The 22187-nt window shown below is 48.8% G+C and overlaps 1 protein-coding gene across 2 annotated transcripts in view; it reads left to right on the forward strand.

The window, feature by feature from the left end:
• The window catches only part of Cyth3 (cytohesin 3), a 91049-nt gene extending 68862 nt beyond the window's left edge, over positions 1 to 22187 (forward strand). For both annotated transcript variants that reach the window (XM_059249523.1, XM_059249524.1), the window contains exons 5-13: positions 7809 to 7927; positions 12097 to 12177; positions 15126 to 15238; positions 15412 to 15560; positions 16639 to 16750; positions 21013 to 21089; positions 21170 to 21241; positions 21337 to 21491; positions 21729 to 22187. In XM_059249523.1, coding sequence (XP_059105506.1) covers positions 7809 to 7927; positions 12097 to 12177; positions 15126 to 15238; positions 15412 to 15560; positions 16639 to 16750; positions 21013 to 21089; positions 21170 to 21241; positions 21337 to 21491; positions 21729 to 21801 — 951 coding nt within the window. In that variant the 3' untranslated portion in view covers positions 21802 to 22187. The remainder of the gene's footprint in view (positions 1 to 7808; positions 7928 to 12096; positions 12178 to 15125; positions 15239 to 15411; positions 15561 to 16638; positions 16751 to 21012; positions 21090 to 21169; positions 21242 to 21336; positions 21492 to 21728) is intronic.

A 22187-nucleotide genomic window follows, 5' to 3' on the forward strand; every position in this document is an offset into this window, starting at 1 on the left:
ACACAGCAGATAATCTCACTTTGCAGCTCAGAATCATATTTACTCCCCATGTCTTACTGCACCGTGTCACCTTGTGAAAGCACAAGGAAATGATCTTTCAGGTTAGGAGGGACTGTCAGTCTCTAGTGATGACACTCTAGGGAGCTTTGGTTTGCTCATTGTGTTGGAGTTTAGAAGTAGCACTGGGGTTTATAAATAAATCAGGAAAGGTTTGATTAGATCAAGGAAGTCTGGAGCTGCATTATCAGAGAATGCTGTGTCAGTAACATTAGCCAAACAGTGTCTTCTAAAGCTTGAGGGGAAATGATTTAAAACTGAGAACTCTGTCCAGACTGTCACTAATGAAAGGGGAAAAAAAAAAAGGCAGTGGTATTTTTAGATATGGAGGGACTCAAAAAGTTAGTTACTAAGACCTCTTACTATTTGTTAAGAAGCTGAGTAAATATACTTGAAAACAAGAAACATACCCACAAGGTACAGAAATTGTACAGAGCCAGGTGTCGTGGCTCCTGTTTGTAATCCCAAGACTGGGAAGGCTGAGGCAGGAAGGTCATAAAGTTCAGGACCAGCCTGGACCACAGAGTATGGCAGTGCCTCATAAAACAGTCACACACAAAAAGATATGCAAAGGAACCACCAAAACCTAAGTCTAAACAAGTAAAGGGTTATATGAAAAAAATGTATTTTAGGAGTCCCAAGTTAGCGCAGTACGTTCTATACTATAGCAAAGGAGAAAAGGAGAGAAAGATATAAAGACAGCTGAGATTTCCTAGGCGTTGATAGGTACATGTAAGTTTAAATAATTGTCAAGATTTTGAGTTGCCATTAAAAATAAGGATGAAATAAGGTGTAAATTACTAGGAGAGGTTGAATTAAGAAGATGGTTGCTGGGCGGTGGTGGCGCACACCTTTAATCCCAGCACTCAGGAGGCAGAGGCAGGTGGATCTCTGTGAGTTCGAGGCCATCCTGGGCTACAGAGTGAGTTCCAGGACAGGCTCCAAAGCTGCACGGAGAAACCCTGTCTCAAAAAAACCAAAACAAACAAACAAAAAAGAAGGCATGGTCATGACAGGTGTGGTGGCCTGGGCTGCATAATGGGACCTTTTTTATAAACCCCTCCTTCAGAAAGACCCCAAGAATCTCCAAGGTAAGAGATGAGAGGAGTAAGTTCTAACAACAGATCATTGCTCACTACAAACTTGACTTGGCTAAATTACTTAGGTTAAAAGTAAATACCAGCAGCGGCTGTTGAGATGGTTCTTTAGGTAAGAACACTTGCAGGTTGGAGGCCCAGCACCCACATGGTGCCTCACATCCACTGTAACTCCTGTTCCAGAGGATTTGAAGCCCTTTTCTGGCCTCTGCAGGTACTGCATATACATGGTGCACAGATATACATGGAAGCAAAGCACTTGTACACATAAAATAAAAATTAATAAATCAACTGTGTGGTGGTGGTGCACGCCTTTAATCCCAGCACTCAAGAGGCAGAGGCAGGAGGATCTCTGTGAGTTCAAGGCCAGTCTGGTCTACACAACTAGTTCCAGGACAGCCAAGGCTGTTACACAGTGAAACCCTGTTTTGAAAAACAAACAAACAAAAAATAAATAAAGCTCTATAAATAAAAATAAATAAATGCCAAGTGTCTCTTAGTTGAGATGCCCCTAGAGGAAGGCTGAAATGAAGAGCCCGGAAAAGGTACTGGGATAAAGGGCTGGATGTGCCCTTCCATTTCTACAGCTGTTTTTAAATATTAATTTAAATGCTGCTGTGATGGCACAGGCCTTTATTACAGCACTCAGGAGGCAGAGGCAGACAGATCTCTGTGAGTTCAAGGCCATCCTGGTCCACAAAGTGAGTTTCAGGCCAGCCAGGGCTGTTACACAGAGAAACACTTTGTCAAAAACAAACAAACAAACAAACAAATAAATAAATTGAATTTACTGAGACATTTGATTTCTTTTATAACTAATTGTCTAATGTGTAGTACCCTATATCTCTGTAACAGATTGCTACAACTAGATGACTTAAGACTTAGAAATAACCCTCCTACAGGAGACAAGGAATCCAAGCTGAAGATACAGGCAGAATGCTCTTTAAATATGGAGGGAGTCTGTTCCGGCCTCTCTCCTAGCTTTCAGTGGTTGTCAGCAGGTGCTCCTTAGCTGTGAACATACCCCCAGTCTCTCTCAAGGCCTTCCTTCTGTGCACCTTCTTTCACTGTGTAAGTCCAGGCTAGCTTAGAACTCGAGAGTGTCCTGCCTCAGCCTCTGCAGTGCTGGGGACTGAAGGCATGTGCCATCACACCCGGTGTAACTGTTCATTTTTGTTTATTTGTTTCAAGACAGGGTTTCTCTGCATAACAGCCCTGGCTGTTCTAGAACTCGCTCTGTAGACCAGTCTGGCCTCGGACTCACAGAGATCCACCTACCTCTGCCTCCTGAGTGCTGGGATTAAAGACATGCACCACCACTCCTGGCTTAACTGCTTCTCTTGTAAGGACACTTGTAGATGTAACCAACCGTCTAAGATCAGAGCTAAGAGCCTTACCCGCCTGCTGCAGCTAGCCTCTTCAGCCAAGAGACCTCTCCGAAAGAGACCTACTTCCTGTCTGTTTGTCTTTATATAGACTTTCTGTTCTGCCTTCTCATTGGTTGTAAAACCAACCACATGACTGCCTCGTCACTGCCTGTCTGTACAGACCTCCAGGTCTTCTATGGTTGGTATTGAGAGTAAAGGCGTGTGTCTCCATGCTGGCTGTATCCTTGAACACACAGAGATCTACCTAGCTCTGCCTACCAAGTGCTGGGATTAAAGGCGTGCACCACCAATGCCCAGCTTTTGCTATGGCTCTAATAGCTCTGACCCCCGGCAACTTTATTTATTAACATACAATTAAAATCACATTTCAGTACAAATAAAATACCACCATAGACACTCATCAGGGAACTTAAAGCAGGCCTGCTCCTATGTCCTCTGCTTGCCTGTGGCTCACTGCCACCCCCCTGGAGCCCTTTCTTACTTACAACAGCTGTCCTGGTCTCTGGCTTTTGACTAGTCTGCTTACAATCTGTCTAGACCTTTCATCACTGTGGCAGATCACTGATGGAGTTGAAAGGAGAAAATATTAATTTGGGTCTATGGTTTTCGAGTTCGTCATGGTTGTCTGGATGCATAGTTTTGGGCCTGAGGTGAGGCAGAACAACATGGGGTAGAACACATGGCAGAGGCCCTCTGCTCACCTAGACAGCAGAGAAAGCCGGAAGGGGCCAGATAGACCCTTCAGGGGCACATCACCATCAACCCACTTCCTCTAACCAGACCCTATCTTCCACAGCTCGGCTACTTTCAATCTGTCAACCTAGACGAATCTTAATTAATGAAGTCAATACTCTCCAAATCTAGTCTAGTCCAATCTAATCGTGTCTGGAAACACTCTCACAGACATACCCAGAGACGTCCTTCACTGACCTAGGTGTCTCTCAGTCCATTCAGGTTGACAAGATTAACCATCATAGGTTTTGGCCTAAACTCACCATTGACTTCCCTGTTTCTCATGACCAGGACGTATGTCTCTTGCAGAGGGAACCTTTCTTTGCTAGAGTCCTCCTTGTGTCCCTTCTGTGACTTGTAAGCCAGAAATCACCTTGTTCTATTGGACTTTCTCACATCCTTGGTGGTTTATACTCTCTGAAAACAGTTCTATGGTTAGTTCTCTCACTGTTGTGACAAAATGCCTGAGAAAAGAGACCTTAGCAAGGAGGGTTATGTCTGCTCCAGGTCAGGGTGCAGGCTGTCCTTACGAAGGAGGTTATGTCTGCTCCAGGTCAGGGTGCAGGCCCACCTTAGCAAGGAGGTTATGTCTGCTCCAGGTCAGGGTGCAGGCTGTCCTTACGAAGGAGGTTATGTCTGCTCCAGGTCAGGGTGCAGGCCCACCTTAGCAAGGAGGGTTATGTCTGCTCCAGGTCAGGGTTCAGGCTGTCCTTAGGAAGGAGGTTATGTCTGCTCCAGGTCAGGGTGCAGGCTGTCCTTAGGAAGGAGGTTATGTCTGCTCCAGGTCAGGGTGCAGGCTGTCCTTAGGAAGGAGGTTATGTCTGCTCCAGGTCAGGGTGCAGGCTGTCCTTAGGAAGGAGGTTATGTCTGCTCCAGGTCAGGGTGCAGGCTGTCCTTAGGAAGGAGGTTATGTCTGCTCCAGGTCAGGGTGCAGGCTGTCCTTAGGAAGGAGGTTTTGTCTGCTCCAGGTCAGGGTGCAGGCTGTCGTGCTGGAAAGGCATGGCGGCAGCAGGTTCAGGCAGCTGCTTACACTGCATCGACAGTCAGGAGACATGGATGCTGGTACTCTGCTAGCTCTCTTTTTATTCAGTCCAGGCACCCAGCCTGTGGAAGGGGTGCCACCCATGTTCATGGTGGGGCCTTCTGCTCTCAGTTAAAACTCCCTTGAAACTCCCTCACAGACATGGCTTTTCTCCTAGGTCTTTCTACGTGCTGTCAGGTTGACAGTCAAGGTCAGCTGTTACAGGGGGTGACCTCGTTCTTTGTGAGGGTGGAGGCTCAGAACAGGTCCTGAGCATCTAGACAGTGTGTTCCATAAGCTCACTGTGACCTGGCAGAGACCTGGAGTTCCAGGGTCTGGCACTCAGCCTTGAGACCACAGACCCTGAAGCCCCAGGTCAGCGGGGGAGCCAGGTGACAAAGATGTAAGAACTTGTTAAGGGCACTGGGAATATCTACATCTGCCTAAGGGTCATTGAGCTCTTTGGGGGGAATGGCCACAAACTCAACCTCTGGTTTCATAGTTACAGTCAAGGTAGTCTCCAGGGACCAGGCCTGGGTCAGAGCTACTTCAGTCTCTGCTTCCATGAGCCTTTTATTTCAGAATCCTGGGTTCTTTCAGATGCCCTCCTGCCTGCAAGGGTGGCAAACTAATCAGTTTACACTCACTGTTAGTCTTATGAATTCTAATAACCCTAGTAAGGGTTCTGTAATGGTGGAGTATTGACCTTTGACCCTGAGGTATTAGACAGTAAACTTCTGCCTAACCTCCTGTGATTGCTCTTCCCTCACCAACCTCAAGGGTATCCAAGTACTGTGTCCTGCTGGCTGCTGACTAACTATCTCTACTTACTCCTAGTTCTCCTCACCTGGATGGTTGGTGAACCACAACGTGAGCATAGAGCAGCAGTGCTGCTGGCTTATAGCCTATGCTCCAGGACAGACAGTATGTGTCTGTCTGTCTTTCAGTCTTTCACAGTAGCACCCAGGTAGACATGCTCTTTCCCATTCCCACCAGAAACACACAAGAGTTAATTTAGGACTGTCGGACTTAAATGACACGTTACATGGCTCACAAATTTTAGATGTAAGATTTGAAGCATCTTAACAAATTAAGAAACAAAACCCTCAAACCCAGAACAAAGTGTACTTGCAGAACATTGTAGGCCATCTTTCTGGGGCCACTGTTTCTCAAATCTATTCCCCCAGGTATCCCACACTATCACCAAAATTAGATTTGCTTTTTTTAAACTGTGCATAAGCAGAATGAAAATATACCTGCCTGGGACTGGAGAGATGCTTCAGTGGATATAGTATTTGCTGTGCAAGGTTGACAACCAGAGATTGGAAACCCCAAACGTACATAAAACCTGTAAGTGTAGTGGCTACCTGTAGTCCCTGCACTTGGGAGGCAGAGCAAAAAAGCCCTAGTTCAAGGTAGCTAAATAGATTAGCTAGAATGGTAGGTAGCTCTAGGGTTAGTGGGAGACATTGTCTTAATCAGTTAAAAATGGAGCACAGTCAAGAAGATATGATACCAACTTAGGGCCTCCATGCTTGAGCACCTACATGTGTACATCCACGTATTTGCACCATGCACCCGATAATTGCATATATTTACACACACGGACCTTTGTGTTGTCTTTTGCTGGGTACCGTTCACTTTGTTCTTTCCATCTAGTTGCAGTCTTCCATCTTCTATCTTTATCTTTTACTGGTTGTCTGTTGCTGCCTGAAGTTTTTGGAAATGCTAAATAAGGCTGCCAGATGGATTGTGGGTGTATGAGGAAGCCAAAGCAGGCTTAGGCCTGGGAGTTTCAGCTGGAAAAGCCTCTCTGAATTTGTAGAAATGCCTCTTGACACATGATAGCAGAATTATCTGTGTTCTTCCTAACCTGGTGTAAGGTAGCTGGAAACCAGCTCGTAGGGTGTGCAGAAGGGAGTGTTGTGTTGTTGTAGCAGGTCCTGGGAGTTCCCGTGAAGTGTGCAGTGCACCTGAGTCAGGCCTGGGACAGCCTTGTCTTTTGACATTGCCAGCTATGCTTTGCAGGTTCTTAAAGTGGGCATGAGTTCGGCTGGTGTAAGCTCAGTGGTAGTGTGCCTGTTAACATGCTTTTGGCCTCAGGTAACAGAAAATCCAGCCCCCCCCCCAAAAAAAAAAAAAAACCCTGGTTACACAGTGGAGTTTTATTTTATCATATAGTTGCTATGGCAGCAAGTGGCTCTCAAGTGACGGGAGCAAAATGCTTACCTCAGTCTCTCTCTCACATGAGAGATGCTGTGCTTCTGGCTACTGCACGGAGTTCAACTCAGGAAGGAAGAGGAAGGTCAGTGAAAGGCTTCCACTTATGGCTGCTTGCCCAGACCTGTGTGACAGGTCATTTGTATGTAAGGGAAGCCTGTAAAGCAATTATCTGGGGTAAGGTGGTGGAATGAAAGGGTTGGTTGGGGCAGGGTGGGAAGAGCAGATAAAAGCACTTGCCATACAAGCCTGATAACTTGAGTTCAATCCCCAGTGTCCAGGTAGAAGGAGAAAACTGATTCCTGAAGGTCCTCTGACCTCCATACATACATGTCACTCAGACATGACACACACAGTCATAATGAATAAGGAGAACTGGCCAGACGGCTCATCAGGTAAACACACTACCACACCTGAAGACCTGAGCTCCATCCCCAGGATTCCATGGTAGAAGGAGAGAACCAGCTCGTGGCAGGTTGTCCTCTGATTATGGTCAGTGATGGGCTCACACACATAAATAATTTACATTTTTAATAAGGTAAGAAATACTTCTTTTGGCTGGACATGGTGGCACACGCCTTTAATCCCAGCACTCAGGAGGTAGAGGCAGGCGGATCTCTGTGAATTCGAGGCCAGCCTGGGCTACAGAGTGAGTTCCAGGACAGGTTCCAAAGCTACACAGAGAAACCCTGTCTCAAAAAACAAACAAACAAACAAAAAACCCAAAAAAGGAATACTTCTTTTTAAAAGGTGGAGCAGGGCAGCTGGAGAGATAACTCAGCCACTCTTCCAAAGGACTAGGTTCAATTCCCAGCACCCACATGGTAGCGCATAACTTTCTGTAACTCCAGTCCCAGGGGATCTGATGCCCTCTTCTGGCTTCTGCAGGTGCTAGGCATGCATGAAGTACACAGACATACATGCAGGGAACCACTCCCATAAAATAGAAATAAATAATTGTAAAGGGGGTTGGTGGTTATTGGGTTGCCCCGTGGCAGCATCTCTCACCCACAGTAAGGTCCTGTGAGGCAGGAAAGACATGGTTTCCCCCAAGCTTTATAAATATGATGGTTTTCTAACTGCTGTGTAACATCTGACAAACACAGCAGCTCTTTCTTGAGTGGATGAAACACAGTCTGACATTCTGGAAGTTGGGCTGTGTAGGCTCCATGGTCTCTGGCATTTTCACTGTGTCCAGACCTGCCAGGTTACTGCACAAAGCTTGTTTCCAACTTTGAAATGGATCATAAACGGACCTCCTGACCAGCGCGTTCCATCTCATTTGTTCCTCAGGGCATTCAGTTCCTAATTGAGAACGACCTGCTTCAGAGCTCCCCAGAGGATGTCGCCCAGTTTCTGTACAAAGGAGAGGGCCTGAACAAGACTGTCATTGGAGACTACCTGGGTGAGAGGTAAGCTGAGGATGCTCTCACAGCTCTTGGGATGCAGACTGTAGGGACAGAGAAGTGCTGCCCCAGTGTGATTGGGGAAGGTCGTGGGACACCTGGGGCATTTGGGATCTTACCACACCAAAGGTTAAAGTGGACCAAAGACCTAAATAGAAGAATTAAAATATTACATACTTAAGAGAAAATGTAGGGGTGAACTGAATCTTGGTGATCTGGAGTGACACAGGGATTTCTTAGATGGAGCAGCAGAAACACACACAACAACAGAAAGAGAAGGTGACTGAGGGTCAGGTCGGGTCTGTGTCCCATTGGGACCCTTCTCCCAGTCACCAGTGTCACTCCTTCCTGGCCTGTAAAAGCACTGCCTTCTGCAGGTTGGCCCAGAAATATCCCAGACTTCTTGGGGTATTTCCCTGTCACTTGAGGTGACTTTACCCACCTCAGTTAAAGGTCCATCTTCTGGTGGTTTTGCTTTGCGTGGCTTTGTTGATTTTTGAGATCAGGTCTTGCTGTGTAGCCTAGGCTGGCCTCACACATAACAGCGATCTTCTCCCTTCTAAGGGCTTCTTCCTCTAAGGGCTGGGGTATAGAAGTGTGCCACCATTCCCGAAAGGCCGTCTGCTGTGCTTAGCTGAGGCTAGGCAGGAAGACTAAGTCAGCAGGTGCCAAGAAGGGAGTGCTGTTTAAAGCGGAACACTGCCCAAGCAGAGCAGTTCTGTTCCTAGCTTTTTATTAAAAATATTTGATCTAAAGTGGAACATTCTCCAGCTCATTCAGGGAGGTTAGTACTACCTGATAGCAAAACCAGACATTGGCTAGCCAAGAAAGCCACAAACAAGTATCTGTTATGACTGACTATAGAAATGAATTTTTAAAAATAAATTAGCAAATCAGACTCAGCAGTGTATGAAGATTATGTACCAAATGGTTTCACATGTGCCCTTACAGTCTCTAATGGCCATTTATTTTTGTTCAGTCACTCATTTATTTGTTGACTGCTGGCATTTCTAGCCCAGGGCAGTTATTTCAGTTTATAAGTCAGTTAAAGATCTTTAGTGATGCTTGGTGATAGAGTGCTTGCTTAGCATGCACAAGGCCCTGACAATAAACCTAGCCAGGACATGTGCTGAGCTATGAGAGTGAACAAGCAAGCTTAGTAAGGTCACAGGAGTCAAGTTCAGTATGCCACGGCCAGTTGTTTCTGTCCAGTTGTATCTCAGTGAGCAAACTGAAGTAGTTCCATCTATTGGAGCATTGAAAAGAAGTAGGAGTGAGTCCAACAGAAGACACATAGATAGCCTGCAGACTGAAACAGTGAGACCAGTGAGAAGATCTAAACAGATGGAATCTGTCCCATGCTGACTGATTGGGAAGCAGGCTTGCTGTGGGCACTACTCTCCACCTTGATAGTTAGATCTGATACACCAACAAAATCCTACTTGACCTCTTTGCAAAAGTCAGCAAGCTAATAATGGGATTCATGTGGAAGGTTCCTCTTCAAAAAACCACTTTATGGTTACAAAATAAAATTAAAATTGTACTAGTCAATACAGTGCAATACTGGCGTAAAAGATAGATGTGTAGAAGATCATAGGGGCTGGATGGAGAGGTAGCCCAGCAGGTAAAAACATTTTGATGCTCTGCTGAGGTCATTCTCAGTACCCACATCTGGTGGCTTACAACTGCCTGTAACTCCAGCTCCAGGGGGTCTGATGATGTCCTCTTCCAACTATTGCTGTGCCTGAATTCACGTGTACATTCTCCCTACCCCTGCCATATATACACATAAATAAACATAAATATAAAAAGTAGTCTAGAAGATGATAGAATGGAATTGAGAATCCAGGAATGAACACCTATATTTACTGTAAAATGATTTTTAACATATATTGCAAGACACTTGAGTGGGGAAGGAATGACCCCAGCAGTTGATGTCAGATGACATCTGTGAGAGACAACATTGGGCTCCTCCTAACCAGAGGTTAATATGGATCCAAGACATGAATGTGAAGCCATGGAAATTGTCATGATCCTGTTATTGCAAGGGTTTCTTAGATCTAGTGCCTAAAGCCCAAGCAATTGAAGAAAGTGAGGTAAACCGAACATCACAAAAATTTAAAACATTGTACATGTTTGTTTATATGTATGTATGCACATGTGTAAGTGATAGCATGTTAACCTGTGGGAGGGAGTTGGTTCTCTGTTTCCACCATATGGGTTCCAGAATCAAGCTCAGGTTGTCAAGCTTTGTATCAAGAGCCTTCACTTGCTGAGTCAATTCACCACCCCAAATTATTTTTTGCTTTAGACAATACTCTAAAGAAAGAGGGGAGAAAAAGTAAAAGAGAAAAGCTGAGCGGTGGTGGCACAGGCCTTTGATCCCAGCACTTGGGGAAGCAGAGGCAGGTGGATCTCTGTGAGTTAAAGGCCAGCTTAGTCTGCAGAGTGAGTTCCAGGACAACACAGAGAAACCTCATCTTGAAAACCAAAAAATAAAAAAAGAAAAGAAAGAGAAGCAGCCCCGCTCATTGAAGGGGACCATTTGAAAATCTTACTTGACATCTGATAAGGACACAGCTAGCATATATAAAGAAGTCTAGCAGGTTGAACAGCCCCAATCCCAAATCCTAAATGTTGTAGAGATGGGAGTCTGCCTAACATTGCCTCTGGCATCCACCACTCGCTGGGGTTCTGGCAGCTGATGTGGTCACAGGCCTTGTCCCTGGTTGTGGCCCTAACCCAGCTGCCAATGCTGCTCCTTCCACACTAACAGCAGAGGAGTGTGCATGTGTAGACACACACCTGGCCCAAGTGTGCCTGATGCTGAGCTGCTTTGCCACTTTAATGAATCATCTGATAAGTGTGGTGTTGCACAAGCATGGACTCAAGCCAGCCTCTCCTGGCTTGCATTGCCTCCTGGGAAGGTCTCATCATGCCCCCTTCTGGGGACACAGGCTAAGGAACCATCAAGGGCCCTGGAGACAACGGTACCCCGTCTTCCCCAGTGCTGTTTCTAAGCTCCCACCTTTTAACTTGAAACTTCCATGTGAGGGGAGGTGTCCTGTGGGGAGACAACACTAAGCTATGGCCACTGCTTACAATGTGTCTAGTGCTTGTGGGGGACAGATTGTGGCCTTCAGGCCAGGCCTGGTCATTCCCCAAGGATGGTGAATCCTAGCTGTACCCTGTGAGGTTGTAGGTATATTACCCTCCTGCAACCCATGATGGGTGCCAGTTCTCTGATAGGGCAAATGGACCCTGGCATTGTGCTCCAAGAGTGTCCTCAGAGCACATGGTGAGCAGGCCTGTTGCAGAATTTGAGCCAAAATCTAGTGAAACACACTGATACATCATTTTTCTTTTTATTGCTAATTAAATAAAAAACTGCCTTTTATTGTATTTTCATGCTTTACATTTAAAAACCAGTGGTTTATGCCAGTAATCCCAGCACTCATGAGGCTGAGGCAGGAGGATTTTAATGAGTTCCCTATATTGTAGTTCCTGGGTTATATTGTGAGTCCCCTGCCAGTCTGAGCTACATAATGAAACCCGATCCCCACCCCCCAAAAAACAAAACGAAACAAAAATCCCTAATATGATGTATTGTTGGCCCCCCACCCCCCAAATTTCCTTTCTCCAGTGCATTTTATGGCTACGGCCTGAGAATGTTGCTTCTTATTTTCTCACACTCAAAACCCCATTGTGACGCAGAGACTTAGTAAACCTTGCTCGGGCTATTTTGAAGGTTCCAGAATGTGTACAGGGCCCGGGCCTTATTTGTCTGTGTGAGTACTTTAGAGCTGGCCTTCAAGATGAGTTGAGGGTATTGGTCAGCTCCTTCCCAACTCATACCCATTAGGAAGTACTTTCCAGAGAGCCTCTCAGGTATCCTTTGCATTGAATCTGAAAACTGCTGGGCATGGACACATGCCTGTAATCCTGGCATTTGGGAGTGGAGGCAGGAGGATCCTGAGTTCCAGGCTTTCTGCAACTTCGTGAGACTCTGCCTCGAAGAAAAAAGACGAATAAAAATTCTAAAACAAATTTACAATGAAGAGCATGGTTGCTTGTCATCAGCTACCATTACCTGCAAAGGTCTGTTGTGGATATGTATGCCTTCTCTCCAGATAACTCAGGTGAAATGTGCTTGCCTTGTTTCTGTTCTTTCCTAGGGATGATTTTAATATCAAAGTTCTTCAGGCTTTTGTTGAGCTTCATGAGTTCGCTGATCTCAATCTTGTCCAGGCCTTAAGGTGAGTGGTTGCCTCACAGCATGTATAGACATATGGGAAGGCTGGAGTGGCAGTAGCCTTGAGTCTCTCCAAGTGACTCTGATGGGCCCCCGCCCAGCCCCCCAAACAGCCCTGTAGTTCTGGCAGGTCCACCTCTGCATTCTCTCCTCTGTGACACTCAGCAGCCCTGGGTGGAGCCAGACTTGCTCAGGGATGGACTGCATGCTTGCCTCACTATGGCCGCTACTTCTGCACCTTCTCAGTTTCTTTGCTGTCCTTCATTCTGGGGTCCCTGCACTTGCTGTTCCCTTACTTGTTCCTGTAATACAATGACCTGATGAGAAGTGACTTGAGGTTCTATCTGGATTTGAGGGTGCAGTCTGTCATGATGGGGATGGCATAACAGCTGCCTAACGTATACGTGTAGATATTGACAGGTTTGTAGAAAGAAAGCTGAAGTGAGAAATAAATAAATAATAAATAAATAAAATGAAGCTCTCTATAGAGCTTTATTAGGAGAGGTCCAGGCTCCCAGCCATGATGGGGCTTTGAAGTAGAAGAACCACCATGTATATATAGCATGATAGGATCCTAAAAGGAAAGAGACAGATCCTCCAGTCTGAGAATGGAAGGAGTTTCTTGCTCTTAAAGGTTTCGTGGAGATGGGAGGTAGGAGGGAAAGTTCTGGTCCATGGAATGCCATCTGCGTTCAGGACGGGTCTTCCCCATTTAAACCATTCTGGAAACACCCTCAGAGACAGACCCAAGGGTTTGTTTCCATGGTGATTCTATATCCAGTCAAGTTGATAATGTAGGTTAACCACCACAGCTTGTATGTGCTTTCTTCCCATGCTGTGCTTGGGGCAGCCTCAGTGTTTCCCGGGCCTCTTGTCACTAGATTTAGCCTCAGGCCCCAAGCATATGGGTATGCCAAGGAGGAGGTAGATTGAACCATCAGATGCCATTCTGTGGTCTCTGTCTTGTCTGAGGAAAGCCACCGTCACTGTCGTCATATGTGAGCGAAGGGGGATGGCCCTCAGTACTCAGTGCTGTTCTGGTGCCCGTAGTATGCTCTTGGGATTACCACTCTAGTTGCTGGGTCTGCAGTCTTGAGCAGATGGCATCTGTCTTCTGTGATGGCATGGCATTTGGACTGGGTCTTCACCCTGGTGTATAGGAAGAGGTAACAAGGACTGGCCTGGTGGAGTCACCCCAGCCTGTTCCAAGCTAAGCCTACATAGCTGGCCTTGTCTGGTCGTGTCTTCATACCTTCTCCTCCTGCCTCGGGTTGTTTACACAGCCTTACTTCAGCTGCAGACTGGAGTGTTGGCAGCCTTTGGTTGTAGCCTTTCGGACACTACTCAGCAGTTCAGCCTGGGCTGAAATGCTGTCAGAAAAGCCATACAGGAGTCTTGCAGATCTGGTTAGCTGATTTTAGGTTCAGTTTTGGAGAACTATATAGCCAGAGAAAGGATCAGACCTGATGATCCTGGAAAGCCAGTCCATGGCATAGCCGTCACCACTGTGGTTCCGTTCTTTGCCACTCTGTGTCTGCCTTACAGTCAGAGGGCAAAGTCCAAGGTGACCTCTCCACCAGACCAAGGAGAGTGAGTAGCTGCTGCCTTCCTTGGGTTTGCTCCAGTGGGTTCTGTCTTAGCTGTGCCCAGCCTGTAGCACTCTTTCCTCGCTTCCCTGGATCTAATCAGGGATGCAGGTGGGACATGCTCAGAAGGGTGCAGAGTCCACTGCTGGGGCATTGCTAATGCCTGTTTCATTGCTTGTTGGTAGGAGCTGGTTGCTATAGTAATAAAGTGTGAGGCTGGGTAAGAGGTCCTCAGACTAGGGGGTGGAAGGTGGTCATGGTGGGTTCAGAACTGAGGAGGGTGCTCTGATGGAGCAGGTGGGGGGAGGGGAAGGAGAGCATGTCTGTGGTGCTTTGCTGACCATGTTGGGCAGAGTGAGAAAGTGTCAGAGATGGGCCTGGCTCTAGTGGCTGTCTTGAAAGTGGGAATAGGACATCAGTCTGTGATGCTATTGAGCCAGGATCTGGCAGAGTGGGTGGCTGATTGTGACAGGAATCCCCCCTGGGAATGGGGGCAGTGGCAAGGAGGAGGGAGTGGTGGACAGGCCTGGAAGAAACAGTCCCACTTAATAGGCCTGCATAGGAGGAAGAGCCCAGAGAGGAGAACAAGTCCTCCCTTGTGGCACTGTTCTAGCTGTGTCTTAAGACCCCAAACAGCCCAGAAGATTTCCGGCGGCCTGTAGATCTGACACACTGAGCCATTGCTGCGTGGCTGTCCCCGAGCAGCTGTCCCTGAGCCTCACTGGCCAGGGTGACTCTAGAAGGCAGAAGAGCCATAACCTTTCCCCTGGTACTTAAGGCAGGCAGATGGGGAGTGCTGGTGGGTGCCTTGTAGAGTGTGAAAGTGAAGCAGGAAGGAGCTGGAGATAGGAGGTGGGAGCTGCAGTGTCCCATAGGACATCCAGGGGAGACTTGAGTGAGGACAGGGACATCTGTGTGCTTGGGCAGGGGTGACACAGAGCAGACTGTGGCTGTGGCCTGGAAGATGTAGGTGGGTGCTGGCTGCTGACTCTGACCTGGCCTTGTGAAGAGTTCTGAGAGGAGCGGATCCTTTATCCTGTCACAACTGTAGCAGCCTCGGGGATAGAGTGGGCCCTGGTGATCACCTGGGACATGTAGGAGGCGGTAACGGGGTGCAGAACATGCTGGGATCCTGTTGAGGTTTGAGGCATCTGCAGCAGATCTTGAAGAGTTGTTTGTAATTACACAAGAGGAGCAGTCAACAGCCTTCAGTTGTTGAATAGGAGGAAACCAGCTGACTTCATGGTAGTTCTGGGCACTCAGACTGAGCAGGCCATGTTCTTGCTGTGGTATGGGGCAGGAACTACGGGGGCCTGGTCACATCTGTTCTCCCAGGGTTACTCAGTGCAGTGTCCTCTCTCTACAGGCAGTTTCTATGGAGCTTCAGACTTCCTGGAGAGGCGCAGAAGATCGACCGCATGATGGAGGCTTTTGCATCACGATATTGCCTGTGCAACCCTGGGGTCTTCCAGTCCACAGGTCAGCAGCCTGCCATGTCCCACCCATAGCTCTCACACCCCTACTGCCCCCACAGGGCACAAGCCCTCAGTGTGAGCAGACCGTTTTGCCAGGGAGGCAGCATTGTGGGGCCCCACTGTCCATGTGGAAAAGCGGGCTGAGCCTCAAGCTTCCCCATCTGTGGCTTGTTGCAGACACGTGCTACGTGCTGTCCTTCGCCATCATCATGCTCAACACCAGCTTGCACAACCACAATGTGCGAGACAAGCCTACTGCCGAGCGCTTCATCACCATGAACCGTGGCATCAACGAGGGTGGGGACCTTCCTGAGGAACTGCTGAGGGTGAGTCCACAGGCCGCTTCCCGGTTGTATTTCTTTTCTGTTGCTCTGGTAAAATATCCTGACAAATACAACTTTAAGGGAGGAAGACTTTATTCAATTTACAAAGTCTAGGTTACAGTCTGTCATTGTGGGGAAGTCAAGGCAGGAACTTAAAGCACCTAGTCAAATCCAGTCAAGACCCAAGAGAGAAAGAATGTGTGCATGCTTAGCATCGCTCAACTCACAGCCTGTTTTTGTGCACTCAAGGACCCAAACCCAGGGAGCGGCACCACCCACTGGTAGGTTAGGCTTTCCTTCCTCACAGGTCAACCTGATCTAGACAGTCGCTCGTTGAGACTTCCTTCTCAGGTGATTCTAGATTGTGCCATGCTGACAATTAAGACTAACCATTATCGTCTCCTTCCTTGTCATCATTTGTGGGGTTTCTTATGTGCGTGCATGGCGCGTGCGCGTGCGCGTGCGCGTGTGCGTGTGCGTGTGCGTGTGCGTGTGTGTGAGAGGGGGTTCAGGTCAGTGTTGGGTTTCTCCCTCAATCATTTTTGGCATGTGGAGGTCAGAGAACACCTTTATGGAGTTGGTTCTCTCCTTTCACATGTGCGTGAGTTCTGCAAATGGAACCTAACGCTGCCAGGCTTGTGTGCCCAAGTGCCTTTACCTGCTGAGCCTTCTCACCATGTCCAGGTGTTTTTTGTTGTTGTTTTTGTTTTTTGGTGACAGGATCTCTCACTGTAAGTCCCAAGGGTCCTCCTGGCTCTATCTCTAAGATGACGGGCACAAACTACCAAACCTAGGTTCTTACGTTTATATAGACACTGGGCATCTCAAATCGGGTCTTCACGCTTGCAGGAAGCACTTCACCAACTGACCCATCTCCTAACCTCTTAAGTTATTTTTAAATCTTCAAATACTCTTAATCCAGTGAAAATCAGTAATGGCTGGTGTGTTGATTTCAAAGGTGCCTTCCAAGTGTCTCCTTAATCGCCTGGTCTCTCGGGCTGTGTGGCGATCCTGTGCAGGAGGGAGGAAGGATGGTCACTTCTCTTTATAGCGCCTGATCGGTTCTTCTCCTTCCTTACAGAACTTATATGAAAGTATCAAGAATGAGCCGTTTAAGATCCCGGAAGATGATGGGAATGATTTGACACACACATTCTTCAACCCAGACCGTGAAGGCTGGCTGCTGAAGCTGGGTGAGCCTGGTAGGGTGGGACCTGCGCCCGCACCCCTCAGCCCACAGCAGCAGCTCCCGAGGGCTTCTTGCCCTGCTCCTTCCTTGGAGCCCCAGCCCCCAACTACAAGGCAGAAAGATTAAAAAGAAAAATGCAGTCAAGCCAGAGCCCACTCTGGGCAGCCACACATCCCAGCACTAGTGGCTGTGTCACTGAGTTGTGGCCTTCCAGAGTGGACCATGCTTGCAGCATCCACTGCAAGACCCATCCCAGAAAGCTACTGAGTTAGTATCCATGTGAACCCGGGTAGTTCTCTGCCTGAGAAGCAAGTGCCTTTATCTCCAGAACCTGTGTGCTTTCTCGTGCTTTGGCGTGACTGTGATTCTGACGAGTGGTTTAAATGTGCCTTCTTGTTGTTTTCCTTCTGCCTGTGGCTCCCACCTTTCTGTTCTGTGACGGGCTGTCCCTGCTTGTCCTGCGTTAGGAGGTAGGTACCCAGTGGCTTCCTCCCCTCCCCAGCGGCTCATTCTCTCCCCCACGTTGGTCTGTGTGAAGCTCCGGTCTGTGGTTGCCATTCATCTGATCCATTTGGCTTTGGACTTGGCTGGGGCAGCATCACGCAGGTGTAGTGTGTGTGATACCCACCCATCAGGGCAGGGCCCAGAGCACCTAGGACCAGAAGCACATGGGGAAACTGTGTGAGAACAAGCTTGCCCCCCATCTTCAGGGTCCTGCAGCAGTGAGGAAGCTGGTAACCAGACTGTCCTTACAGTGCCACCCCCACACCACTACCCAACAATGTGTGTATCTGTACAAAGGCTTCCTTATTGGAAACTTAATCGTTTCCTGCATTTGGAACAATTGAGATTTTTAGGCTTCATTTTGACTCTAGGGGGGATGAAAGTATCATAGATCAACAGTAAAGCCTGTGACATGTGACAGCACCCTGTCCAGGTAATATTATTGCTGTGTAATAACAAAGACATGAGGGATAGAATTCTGATGATGTTTTTTGTTTTTTGGTTTTTTTTGGGGGGGGTTTTTTTGGAGCTGAAGACCAAACCCAAGGCCTTGCGCCTGCTAGGCAAGCGCTCTACCACTGAGCTACATCCCCAGCCCCTCTGACGATGTTTTTAGAAATATGGATCAAGGGAGGAAGGGCTGTGACATGGAGACATGTGACAGGTATAGCTTACGGGGTTCGCCTGAGGTCTGCTCTCTCCCTGTGGAACCTTGGCCTTCACCATTGCTCTCTGGCTTTGCTCTCACTGTGTCAAAGTTTAGAAATGTTCTCAATGTTAGCCTTAAAATCTAGTACCGTAACCTTGAACTTGGACACCTGAGTGACTTAGATATGCACACCGAGCCCCTCAGGTCACACTGTGCTTGTGGACTTGGACTAGAGAGAAGAGGAAGAGTGCTTCCTGAGCCACTGGCAGTTGACCAGGAGCCCCCTGAGGGATGGTGGCACTACCAGCTCCCTGGCAGTTCGTGTGGCTTCTGCCGCTAGAGAGGCCAGTCCTAGAATGAAAATAAATGAATAAAACCAAGACATAGGCCAGCTCGTGCTTTCTAACCCATGAACTAAGTGTGCAGAGCAGTTGACCTGTTGCTCTGGGCCTTGACCAGTGCAGCCAGAAGCAGGGACCTAAGGTCCACCTTGGCTGTCGGTGCTGGCACTATGGTCTCCCTCACACCAGCAGCCACTGAGTCCACTCTGCTCTAGTGGTAAAGTCTGAGGCCAAATCCATGATGACATGAGGCTCTATCCATAGGTAGCACCCCACCCAGTAAGCTGGTGCACAGAATAGCTTGCACTGGCCTTTCCCAAGTGCCTGGTGCCCGTGGGCACTTCTGCCCATTGCTTCCCTCAGTTGTGTGGAAGAGCCCAGACCTGTCATTTGCCACAGCCAGCTGGTACTTCTCCAAAAGTGTCAAGAGGGTGGAAGACATGCTGGAAGCATTCTGCTGTCGTGGTGGGGCTGTGTACAATGTTGGATTTTAGCCATTCATGTTAAAAAAACATAGGTTGTAGTTAGCGTTGAATTATCATGGGAGGAAAAATGTATGTGGGCATGCATGTATGTGTGTGTTTATGTGCATGTACAGCCATGTGTGTCCACCTGCACGTGCTTGGTGATAGCAATGGAAGTATACAAACATCAAAGTATTTGGGAGCACAGCTCCTGTGCACAGGGCTGAATGCAGGGTTCGTGAGTGGAGAGCACCCCGCCACCTTGTAGCAGAATCTGCTGTGCCTTCAGGTTTGGGGCACTACCCCTGCTAGGCCTGCATCTGAGCAGAATGGGATCCCTGCTGGGCAGCCTAGAGCCCAGCTGACCCTGCTCAGTGTAGGTGCCTGACTGTGGGAGCGGTGGGATGTCCAGGGTACAGAGCCAAGGTCCTCTGTCCTCACAAATACCCCTTCTGGGCAGTGTGACCCCATGCCTGGCAGGCCAGGGGGCTTGAGGCCGAGCAAAGCACAGAAGGGCCTGCCAGGCACAATGGGAGCACAGAGGAGGAGCAGGCACTTGGCAGGGGCTGCTGCCACAGAGACCTGGAGCAGCTCTGCCAACGGGGAGCCCATGGCTAGGGAGGGAGAGAAGGGAGGATTTGGCCAGTTACCTTCCAAGTACTCTTCAGACTTTGTTGGGAAGATGGCGGCCGGCCTGGGGCCGGAAGCACCAGTGTAGCTGGGAACACCGCAGTGGGAGTCTCTGAGGGAAGAAAGGGCAACACGCGGTGGTGGTGGGTGCCTGAGTTGCAAGCTTCCTCTTGCCTGATTCTGTCACCACCTTGGCCTGGGAGAGCAGAGTACCTGAGAGAAGCTAGTGTGGCTAGATCTTGGCGTACCTTTCTCTGTTCCTCCTCACTGGAGGTGTTTGGGAAAAGAGAGGCTAAACTGAGTTTCTTCTGGGCCCCTGCAGACATGGGGCTTCCCATAGATCCCGAGTTTCCTGTGTGTAATGACGTGAGACAGGCCCTGAGTGAGGGAAGTGAGGAAGCTGTGATTTGGGGAGTAGGGGTTCAGGTCAGCTATCAGGAAAGAGGGTGGGAGAAAGAGGTATTACTCCAGGCTGGAGAAGCCTAAGGGTAGCCCTAGGGCAAGAAGGTGTGCGGTGTGGAGAGGGGGTTGGGGCTGGCCCAACATCCCACTGTGCTTTGGTGATTCCCTCTCTACCTTGCTTACTGCCTCCTCTGTCAGGGTAAAATTCCCTCCCCTACTCCTACTGTATTTAGGTCTTTGTAACTGGAAGCCCCATTAGGAGCCTGGGAAGTTCCTCCCTCACCCGGGCACTGTCGGTGCCTCCTGCAGCCTGGCTGCACTTCCCAGCACCTGCACTGGCCTGCAGGGTGTAGGAGACTGCAACTGCAGCCCTGAGGCACACTTCCCACCTCCTGGCCTGTTGTAGAGAAAGCCAGACCAGTTCCTCTGCATTGCCATTGTTAGTTCCAGGAGCCCACAGGACAGGGAGGGCCAAATCCTACCTGGAACCCTTGGGAGCACCTGAATTTGTTACCACAAGCAGCTTTTCCTTTTTTTTTTTTTTTTTTCCTTCACATTTCTTGTCAAAAGCAAAAGCTGTCAGTAGAAATAATTTTGACTGACAGTAACAAATAAGTTAGGGCAGAAGGGTTCCTTTCCATAGAAAAGAGCAGATAGAGATAGCCGTGTGTGTGTGTGTGTGTGTGTGTGTGTGTGTGTGTGTGTGTGTGTGTGTGTGTGTGTACGTACACATGTGCTCCAGATCTTGTTAAAAGATTAATTCAATCTAATAATTCCCTGGGCCAAGAGTAATTGACTTTGATGGATCCCAGGGCTGCTCAAAGTCCCAGTAATGAGATAACTGCCCTGACGTAACGGGATTAAGCCTGAACAGACCTGGGTGAGCTGGCACTGACTTCATCGTGTTCATTTCATGGGGGAAAATTACGCTCATCCATTACAACTAACTTTTCCAGGAAGCAGATTTGAAAGTGTGTGTGACCTAGGGTGACCCTGGGTGGCCATGGAGAGAGGGCACCTGCGTGGGCCCTGGGTGGGGGGTGCATGGGGGCCCCAGCCCTGCACCCAGCCATCCTGGATGGTCAGGCCTCATGACTTGCCCTGGACTTTGTAACTGGGGTCAGTATGGGATGGTCTGAAGAGGAAGGAAGCCCAGTCTGAGCTTGGCTCCTTTGACAGGGCAGTGATGTGGTGCTAAGGGGATTCTGGGATCCTCTCTGGACCCTCGGGCTCCAGCTGCATGAACACCTGCTTCACGGGACTCTTCTGCTCCTAGGGGGACGTGTGAAGACCTGGAAACGGCGCTGGTTCATCCTCACAGATAACTGCCTCTACTACTTTGAGTACACTACGGTAAGTGAGGCTGCATTACCTTCTCCAGAGTGCTGGGAGCCTCAGTCTGTCAGGCCTTGCCTCACACATCTGTCTTCTAGGACAAGGAGCCCAGGGGGATCATCCCGCTGGAGAACCTCAGCATCAGGGAGGTGGAGGACCCTCGGAAACCGGTACGAGGTTTCCCTGTGCCTGCACCTTTCCACTCCAGGTCTTTGCAGCCTCCCCTTCCTCCCTGCCCCTGTGACGGCTCTCTTCTCTCTACCAGAACTGCTTTGAGCTGTACAACCCCAGTCACAAAGGGCAGGTCATCAAAGCCTGCAAGACAGAGGCAGATGGCCGTGTGGTGGAGGGGAACCATGTTGTATACCGGATCTCCGCCCCTAGCCCCGAGGAGAAGGAAGAGTGGATGAAGTCCATCAAGTGAGTGAGGACAGCCAGGCTGCTCAGTCCCGTGGGAAGCAGGAGTGTTGTGTGCACATATGTACATGTCGGATCCCTGTCCTCAGTGTGTCAGGATTGACCTTTGTCAGAAACTCTAAGATTAGCCTGGTCACCCCAGGCCTACATCTGCTGCTTGTTTTGTGCCTGTAGGGTGGTGGGACTGGGCACCCAGACCTTGCTGCATTCACAACCCACTTATCTTCCTTTCTTCCCCAGAGCAAGCATCAGTAGGGACCCATTCTATGACATGTTGGCCACAAGGAAAAGGAGGATTGCCAATAAGAAATAGGTAAATGCCAAGACCCAGACGCCACAGCAGATGCACCGGCTACTCACAGGCTGCAGGACGAGGGGAGTGTGCTGCCCATGGGTCCTCCAGAACAGCTAGCCAAGGCCCAAGCCCTCAAAGCCTTGTGCTGTCCTCGGGAATGTTGGTCAGCTGTGAGTGTTTCCTTCCTGCCACTGTCCTGGTGATGACCTTTGGGGACCCTTGTCAAAACAGCACCTGGTGACACAGCCTCAGGACCTGCACAGCCCACAGGGGACCCCTTTTCTGGAGCCAGAGCCTCATCCACACCATGCCACACCTGCTCTTTCGGGCAGCACTAGCTGTTCTAGAAGTCGCTGTTTTATATCAAAATGGGAAAGGAAAACCTACCATTTTTTTATCCAGAA

The sequence above is a fragment of the Peromyscus eremicus genome, chromosome 23 (genome assembly GCF_949786415.1).
Source record: "Peromyscus eremicus chromosome 23, PerEre_H2_v1, whole genome shotgun sequence".
NCBI classification, from domain to species: Eukaryota; Metazoa; Chordata; class Mammalia; order Rodentia; family Cricetidae; genus Peromyscus; species Peromyscus eremicus.